Source organism: Brassica rapa, chromosome A09 (assembly GCF_000309985.2).
Source record: "Brassica rapa cultivar Chiifu-401-42 chromosome A09, CAAS_Brap_v3.01, whole genome shotgun sequence".
Lineage (NCBI taxonomy): Eukaryota > Viridiplantae > Streptophyta > Magnoliopsida > Brassicales > Brassicaceae > Brassica > Brassica rapa.
Window position 1 is genome coordinate 45,015,916 of NC_024803.2, and position 8,879 is coordinate 45,024,794.

At 37.3% G+C, this 8,879-nt stretch overlaps 2 protein-coding genes across 8 annotated transcripts; both read left to right on the forward strand.

The window, feature by feature from the left end:
• The first annotated feature begins 26 nt into the window (after positions 1-26).
• On the forward strand, positions 27-3,805 carry LOC103843797 (probable ferric reduction oxidase 1). 7 transcript variants are annotated; one of them, XM_009120570.3, is made up of 9 exons: positions 27-141; positions 416-583; positions 707-809; positions 908-1,111; positions 1,623-1,857; positions 1,961-2,288; positions 2,362-2,605; positions 2,693-3,345; positions 3,419-3,763. In XM_009120570.3, exons 2-9 carry the CDS (start codon positions 421-423, stop codon positions 3,574-3,576), a joined length of 2,088 nt encoding a protein of 695 aa, XP_009118818.1. In that variant the 5' UTR covers positions 27-141; positions 416-420; the 3' UTR covers positions 3,577-3,763. The 7 variants fall into 7 exon arrangements, with proteins under 7 accessions (XP_009118818.1, XP_009118819.1, XP_033134751.1 ...); XM_009120571.3 differs by lacking the exon at positions 27-141 and adding an exon at positions 168-260 and having other exon boundaries at positions 3,419-3,805; XM_033278860.1 differs by lacking the exons at positions 27-141; positions 707-809 and adding an exon at positions 185-260 and having other exon boundaries at positions 1,093-1,111; positions 3,419-3,805.
• A 231-nt stretch (positions 3,806-4,036) lies between these two features.
• On the forward strand, positions 4,037-8,877 carry LOC103843799 (cytochrome P450 86A4). The gene is made up of 2 exons (XM_009120573.3): positions 4,037-7,115; positions 7,422-8,877. The coding sequence occupies exons 1-2, from the start codon at positions 6,694-6,696 to the stop codon at positions 8,608-8,610; spliced, it is 1,611 nt and encodes a 536-aa protein (XP_009118821.2). The 5' UTR covers positions 4,037-6,693; the 3' UTR covers positions 8,611-8,877.
• The last annotated feature ends 2 nt before the right edge of the window (positions 8,878-8,879 follow it).

Sequence of the window (8,879 nt, forward strand, 5' to 3'; positions counted from 1 at the left end):
CAATATGAAACCAGGAAAAAATGACACTTGCCATTTAGGATTTTCAACCCTTTTCTCTCTCTCTCTATTGGTTCGCCTAAAGTTTCCAGGAAGTTCGGCATATGCGCTAATCTCTATTTGGACCCAACCCAAGACAAGCAAGTAAGTGTTGTTGAGCAGTTGGAGGCCGAACTAGCGTGCATACTATCTCCTTCCGGAGGGGACCTTCCACTAGTCTACCACACGCTAGAGTCAAATTAACCCATTTCATAAAAGGAAATGTAATTTAAATAAATTAAGTATAAAATAATTAAATTTGCGTTATATAGGCATAGATATGGGTTTCGTTTTGTTATCCATTGGTCATTGCAAACTCCATATATATCGCTTTGTGTCTTTCTTTCTGGAATTCTCATCTCTTGTAATATGGGATTAGGAGAAATGAGTAAGGAAGTGACTATGAAGGTGATTAAGCTCTTAATGATGGCGATTCTGATGGGGACTATCGTGATTTGGATCATGATGCCGACTTCTACTTACAGGAAGATCTGGTTAACATCCATGCGTGCCAAGCTCGGCAAAACGACTAATTTCGGGAAACCAGGTAATTGATGTTAGATCTAATTATCTAGTTTCCAATTAGTTTATACAAATATATATATATGAAATATGTATTTTTTGGTAAAAAATATCAAAATATGTATATAATTGGGTTTTCTTTAATTAGGAGTGAACCTTTTAGTTTACATGTTCCCAATGATTCTATTGCCTTCTCTGGGATGTATCTACCTTCACTTGAAGAAACAAACTAGTGTTGACCAATTTCGTAGGTAAATTTAAATACTTATAACTATCAACTGATTATTTTCTAGTTAAAGGCTTTTAAATTATATCAATGTTATATTCTTACTTTTCTGTATATTAAAAGTGGGGTGGAGAGGAAGAAGAGAGAGAAGTGTAGTGCATTAAGAAGACCAATGTTAGTGAAGGGACCATTAGGAATAGTGACAGTGACCGAGCTTATGTTCTTGACGATGTTCATGGCTCTTCTTCTTTGGAGCTTAACCAATTACTTTTACTTTACTTTTGTCACCGTCACGCCTCAATCAGCAGCAATCCACGGAGATAAACTGTAAGATGTATAAATGGATTTTTTATTTTTTTGCAATTAACGCAACAATTTTGAACAAATCATTAAACGATACATACATAATATAGTTCATAAAAAATATAGTTCATAGTTGATCATGTTGATTCAGTCACCACTTTTGCTTTTTAGCTAATTGAGTGAATATGTTCAGGAATGTTTTTCTCATAATACTGTGATATGGAGAAAATAAGTACAAAATTTCTAAAATGTAAATGGAACTGTATTTGTCGGTCTTAAAATTAGAGTGTAAACATTAGTCAAATTTGCACTATGAAGCTCAAATAAATAAATAATATAATATAATTGACTGACCCCTAATTCTCTGAATCACTCATATCATATCTTCAATAGTTTGGCCTTTTTATAAACATTATTATGAGACACAAAATCGACATTGACGTGTAGTATTTGCTAACAAGCTATCTGACAAAAGTTAAAAAGTTTGTTTTTCTTCCCAATGTGTTTGTTTATGACAAAAAAAAAACTGAAAAAGATGGGAAGCAAGACTGGATTCAGTAGCAGTACGGTTAGGTCTAGCCGGGAACATATGCTTGGCGTTCTTGTTCTATCCAGTGTCTCGTGGCTCGTCGTTGCTAGCTGCAGTTGGGCTAACGTCAGAGTCAAGCATCAAGTACCATATATGGGTCGGCCACTTGGTCATGATCTTAATCACTAGCCATGGCGTTTGTTACGTTGTCTATTGGATATCCACAAATCAAGTCTATCAGGTTAGTCTATGAGATCCTATATAATTTTTGGGATTTAAAAGGTTTACATCATTTTTCATTACTTTATTTATAGTGGATTGTCCCTAATTGTTGGCGTGAATAGATGTTGGAGTGGGATAGGACGTCTATCTCGAATTTAGCCGGAGAGATAGCTTTGGTGGCCGGACTTGTAATGTGGACCACCACATTTCCCGCAATAAGAAAGAGATTCTTCGAAGCCTTCTACTACACTCACCACCTCTACATCGTCTTCATGCTCTTCTTTGTCTTCCACGTTGGCATCTCTCACTCGTTGATCTCTTTACCCGGTTTCTACATCTTCGTCGTCGATCGTTTCTTGAGATTTCTTCAGTCGCGCAACAATGTCAAGCTAGTCTCTGCTCGTGTCCTTCCTTGTGATACGGTCGAGCTCAATTTCTCCAAAAACCCTAGTGAGTTTTAACAATCATCTTCTTCAATTGATTATCCATTCAAGAACCATATGCTTATTAATATTAATTACAGTGCTGATGTATAGCCCGACGAGTATATTGTTCGTGAAAATACCGAGTATTTCCAAGCTTCAGTGGCATCCATTTACGATAACTTCTAGTAGTAAACTCGAACCAGAGAAGCTAAGTGTTATGATAAAGGGCCAAGGCAAATGGTCCACTAAGCTTTACCAGATGCTTTCTTCTTCTGATCAGATCGACCGCCTCACTGTTTCCATTGAAGGACCATACGGCCCTACTTCCACTGACTTCTTACGGTAATTACAAACGAAATCTCACACAGATAAGTTCAACATTAGGTTTGTTTGCATGACAAGTAACAATGATTTTTTTTTTTCATTTAGACATGACTCTCTAGTTATGGTGAGTGGAGGTAGTGGGATTACACCGTTCATATCCATAATCCGAGACCTAATCTACTTAAGCTCAACTAGCACTTGTCAAATCCCCAAAATGACGCTAATCTGCGCGTTTAAGCACTCCTCTGACCTCTCCATGCTTGACCTAATCTTACCCATCTCCAGTGACATCTCCTCGTTTTTAGATATACAGATCAAAGCCTTCGTCACCCGAGAGACAGAATCAACTCACAACAAGAACATCATCAAACCTCTCTGTTTCAAACCATATGTCTCAGACCAACCCATCTCACCTATACTTGGACCCAACTCATGGCTCTGTCTCGCCACCATCCTCTCTTCTTCATTCATGATCTTTATTATCATCATCGGAATTATCACGAGATATCACATTTACCCAATTGATCAAGGCTTGAATAAGTACACATCGGCTTATAAATCTATCATCTACCTTCTAGCAATCTCCGTTAGCGTGGTGGCTACGTCTTCAATCGCTGTGTTTTCTAACAAAAAGCAGTACTGTACAAAAAATGACCAAGTCGTCGAAGGTTTGTCTCCGTTGGTGACGGAAAGCTCTCCACAACAGTTGCTGTCGGAATCCACCAGCATTCATTACGGAGAAAGGCCTAATCTTAACAGTAAGTTTACTTAAGATTTTTATTATATAGCATTTTTATACATGTATTTTAAGTTTTCTAAGTTGTCACTCAGTTAATTGTGTGAAAGCAGAGCTTCTACTAGGTTTAAAAGGTTTGAGCGTGGGAGTTTTTGTGTGTGGTCCGAGGAAGATGAGGCAAGAGGTTGCAAAGATATGTTCTTTTCGTTCGCCTGAGAATCTTCAGTTTGAATCTATTAGCTTCAGCTGGTGAATGATTTTAATTCATATTGATATTATGTAACAGTTGTTTTGCTTGCAAAAATAAGTAAGAGTGGTTTAGATAGTACTAGATACTTATTGAGGATATGCACATCAACTTTCACCTGATAACAAATATGTCACGGTCACCTTAGGATTTAAAGTCTTTTTTTAACGAAAAAAAAATCATTATAACCTGAGGATTTACAGTTTAACTGATTTGTAATGGCATAATTTCATTATTTTTTTGTCATCCGGAAAATTCATTGGTCGGAAAAAAATATTCCACAGAACATTAACAAAGCCACGAATATGGGTGTAAATTCGGGGCTGGTCCGGCCCGGTCCGGCCCAAACCCGCTAAGCCTAGTAATATTTGAGTCCGGTTCGGCCTGGTCCGGAAATATTTTAGGCCTAGAATTTGAAGTCCAACCTGGCCCTTATAGGCTATAGGACTTTTCGGGTTTTTTGGACTTTTTGGATTTTTGAAAAATAATTTTTCATTATCACTTCCATTGTTTTAATACATGTAGATTTTCATTAAAAATAGTTTTATTTTTTTGTTTTAAAATATAAAGTGAATTTGAACTTTTCTTTTTTATCGTTTACTTTTTCGTATTCTTTAAAAATATATTATAACCAAACTAAATTTAATAAAATTTAAATAATCAAATATAAATTAAAACTAAATATATAAGAGATTCAAAATTTATGATAAACTTGATCAAACGTTTCATTGGATTTTGAAAAATAAAACATATTGTACATAAAAGAAGAACGTATATTTGCAAAATTTAAAATGTGACATTTGTAATGATCAAACAGTAAAGTGAACTAACAAGTTTTATATTTGCTTTATTAGAATTTAGATAAAAAAATATTAAAATAATATGTCAATACTAATAATGGTATTGATTGCAAGAATGATAATATTTAGGTTAAAGTATTAAATTTCAAGTTTTCGGGCCGAGTTTATCTCAAACGGACTTAGGCCCAAAATATCTAAAGTCCAAATAGACTTAGACCGAAAGGCCAAATGGACTTAGCCCGAAAGATCCGATTTTTTGGGGACTTATAAAACTAAACTCAAACCCGATAATTTTTAGGGCTGAGCGGGCTCGGACTGCGTGTTTCAACTGTAATTGACATGTCTAGCCACGAAAGCCCATATAACGGGAAAAGATTCAACAAGTGTTCATCTCAAAACACTTGCCCAGCTGATAAACGGAGAGGAGATGAATGGTGTAATCCCACTGAATAGTATTGACATGGCATTCATGTTGTAAGCTCCCCAAGTCGATAAAATACATTTCAGTTCAGCATATATAGTAATAGTGCATTGCAATCCCATATAAAATAACAAATTAAGATATTCTGTCTCATTTAGTATTTTAGAATTATAATAAATAAAGAGTCAACCAGAGTGAGAAATGGTTTTCTAAAGTGTTAGGTTGGCAAGCCATCTAAATATCTAATGTTCACTATTATACACCAACCTTTATGTTCCATTTACTACAAAGTGCAAACCACTGTTCTTACAAAGAATTCTTCTACAATAATTTATTAGGGACTACAAAAACATTAACCGAGCTCGATTATGCACATTAATGTTTTTGGAAAGTTGTTGTGAATATATATATATATATGCTTAGGGAAAATTAATCAAATTAAACTTAAGAAATCCTTAACACCCAAATTGCATGTTCCATGCATGTTTCGTAATATATATATACACATATATATATCTTATTATCCTTCTGGCACTTTATCTAAATCATCAAAACAAGGTAAAATGACACAATGATATATCAGTATATGAAGCAGTTAAATGATGTTGAAACAAGACTAAACTAAAAAGAAACAATACGACCAGTTACAGTCTTGGAGAGTAACAAAAGTCAGCACAACCCTTTTGTGTTTTTGACTTTCATCCTATTCAATGACATTTCTTAGTACTTAATATTCTTCTGCCATGTCCCATTTTAACTTTCAGTCTTTGGTTAATATTTGAGTATTTTCATTAGTAAATAAAATCCAAGATAAAGAAGCATTAAAAGGAGAAACCAAGAAGTCAAAATAGTGACACAAGAAGTGTTTCTAATTGGCTTAATGAGGGGAGAAACTCAGAGAAGTGTTTTCCTAAAGTAAATACTAGTCTAGGTCTCGAGCTGCTTACCAAATCCTCAAACAGATAACCCAAAACGAGGAATTATGTTAAAAGTAAAAGCTCTCTTCTGGACCAAATGTATACGTGTGAGTTCTCTCACATCTAGCTAACTTACAAATTTTATTTTTATCATGTAGTATAATATAAAATGTACCAACTTTTTTTTTGAAACAAACTAAAATATACATAAAATATTTTTCGTAGATTAATCGATAAAACCCGTCAAACCAGTAACCAAATCCAGCTAGAAAAAAACGTCAAAGCAGTAGACCAAATCCAGATAGAAAAAAAATTAACTAGATCAGAATAAATTTATTCAAATATTAGCATTTCTTCAGATTAAAATTCCTTCGATTTTGTAAAACAAACCAAATATTCTCAAAGTGAGACAACTAAATAAACGAAACCAAAAAGTGAAAATATCATTTGCTGTGTACCTATAAAAGATATCAGATCTTAAAACCTATCTCAGCAGCAAACCAAACATGTGTTAACGTTTAGCCCTGAACTTCTACATTTTTAAAAAAAGTAGACGATTTTTTCCTCTTTTTCCCTACCATCTTTTTGTGCCTTATGTTCTCAACTAATCCCATTTAATTCACCACACAGCTACATTAGACATACGATCTATAAATGGTCATTAAATGAAACTATTCCTTTCGCTGCAAAATTAGGTACTAGCAAAGCATAAAACACACCACTTTACCACTTCTTGATATCCAAAACTGAAAAAACCTCTCATTATTATACACATAAATAGCTATAACTCAACGAGAACCGCGATATCATAATGAGTGTTTGAGTCTGATAGTTACGAGTGACAAGATTGTAAATAAGTGAGAGAAGCTCCTTTCCTCCCTATAAATTTCCCCGGAAAGTTCATTCATCCCCATCCTAACTTCATCTTTTCACTTCTCTTCTCAATCACCCCATTCATATTTCCCCATATTAGTCAAAGAGCTATATGGAAATCTCCAATGTGATGCTTCTTGTAGCGATCGTTGCAGCGTATTGGTTATGGTTCAAGAGGATCTCACGGTGGCTAAAGGGTCCACGTGTGTGGCCTGTATTGGGCAGTCTCCCTGGTCTGATAGAGCAGCGTGACAGGATGCATGAATGGATCACAGAGAACCTCCGTGCGTGCGGCGGTACTTACCAGACTTGTATCTGTGCAATGCCTTTCTTGGCAAAGAAGCAAGGTCTCGTGACTGTCACGTGTGACCCGAGGAATCTTGAACACATGCTCAAGACCCGGTTTGATAATTATCCTAAGGGTCCAACGTGGCAATCCGTCTTCCACGACCTTCTCGGTCAAGGTATTTTCAACTCTGACGGAGACACTTGGCTATTCCAACGCAAAACCGCTGCTCTTGAATTCACAACAAGGTAACCTAATACATCAAATTAACCGCTCGGTTTAGTAATAATTTCCTCATAGCCATCATGCATTTATATTGACTATTGAGCAAATCATATTCCTTCAGTTACTTTCTTGATATATTAGTCAATTCTTTTGATATATTTCTCTCCGGCTCACCACCAGGAAAAACATTTGAACTAATCCCTCAGCCTCAGGGTTACTTTCACGGTTTTAATATACATATCATCAAATCAAATGGAACCTTTAATTAGTTTATCTTCGGTTTAGTAATGTAATAATACTCGGTTTGGTAATGTAAACTTATCATGCAGAACGTTGCGGCAAGCCATGGGAAGGTGGGTAAACCGAGGAATTAAGCTCCGGTTCTGTCCAATTCTTGAATCAGCTCAAGCCAAAGCCGAGCCGATTGATCTGCAGGACTTGATACTCCGGCTCACATTTGATAACATTTGCGGGTTGGCGTTCGGTAAGGACACAAAAACCTGCGCGCCGGGGCTGCCCGAGAACAGTTTTGCGACGGCATTCGACCGAGCCACCGAAGCATCGCTCCAAAGGTTTATTTTGCCGGAGTTTATGTGGAAGCTGAAGAAATGGCTTGGACTGGGCCTAGAAGTCAGTTTGAGCCGAAGCTTGGAAGAAATGGATGGATATTTAGCCAAGGTCATTAATACACGTAAGCAGGAGCTGATGAGTCAGCAAGAGAGTGGACACGACGATCTCCTCTCGCGTTTCATGATGAAGAAGAAAGAAGCGTACAGCGACACTTTCCTCCAACACGTGGTGCTTAACTTCATCCTAGCTGGACGTGACACGTCATCAGTTGCGCTGAGCTGGTTCTTCTGGCTCATCACGATGCATCCGACCGTCGAGGAACAAATCGTCCGCGAGATCTGCTCCGTTCTGATCGAGACACGTGGCATTGAGAACGCCGCGTCATGGACTCAGGAGCCTTTAAATTTTGACGAGATCGACCGATTGGTTTACCTGAAGGCGGCGCTCTCTGAGACGCTCAGGCTTTACCCTTCGGTGCCGGAAGACTCGAAGCACGTGGAGAACGACGACGTTTTACCTGACGGGACTTTCGTGCCGGCGGGATCTTCGGTGAGTTACTCGATATACGCGGCGGGGAGGATGAAGTCGACTTGGGGAGAAGATTGTCTCGAGTTTATCCCGGAGAGATGGATCTCCCCCATCGACGGCAAATTCATAAACCACGACCAGTATAGATTCGTGGCATTCAATGCAGGACCAAGGATCTGCCTCGGAAAAGATCTTGCCTATCTTCAGATGAAGAGCATCGCGGCCGCGGTGCTTCTACGTCACCGGATCACGGTGGTTCCGGGACACAGAGTGGAGCAGAAGATGTCTTTGACTCTTTTTATGAAGAACGGGCTTCTGGTTAATCTGCATAAGAGGGATCTCGAAGGAACCATAAAGAGTCTAGTGGTGGCGAAGGGTGACGGTGTCATCGACGGCAAATGTGACGGCGTCGCCGTTTGATGGATGATGGTAAGCAATGGAAGTTACGTTGGCTTAGAGCCGACAACGTCTCTGATTTATAAACACATTTTTTATTCCAAAGAAGAAAAAAAAACATGTTGGACAGAAATACGATTAATGGTTTTAAATTTGTTCAACATGAAACTGTAAGCATATACACTTCAATAGTAACTTTTTTTTTTTTTTCAATAGTAACTTTCTGGCTTTGTTTTGTTTCTGTAAACTTGAAATTTTATTTCATATATGAATGTATTGTATTCTCTATAATC

Excerpts from the sequence above, each read along its gene's own strand:
- LOC103843797 (XM_009120569.3), top strand. The coding sequence starts at position 406 with ATGGGATTAGGAGAAATGAGTAAGGAAGTGACTATGAAGGTGATTAAG. Across the intron at positions 1,112-1,622 it reads GCAATCCACGGAGATAAACT|ATGGGAAGCAAGACTGGATT; the intron begins GTAAGATGTATA and ends AAACTGAAAAAG. Across the intron at positions 2,606-2,692 it reads ACTTCCACTGACTTCTTACG|ACATGACTCTCTAGTTATGG; the intron begins GTAATTACAAAC and ends TTTTTCATTTAG.
- LOC103843799 (XM_009120573.3), top strand. The coding sequence starts at position 6,694 with ATGGAAATCTCCAATGTGATGCTTCTTGTAGCGATCGTTGCAGCGTAT. Across the intron at positions 7,116-7,421 it reads GCTCTTGAATTCACAACAAG|AACGTTGCGGCAAGCCATGG; the intron begins GTAACCTAATAC and ends CTTATCATGCAG.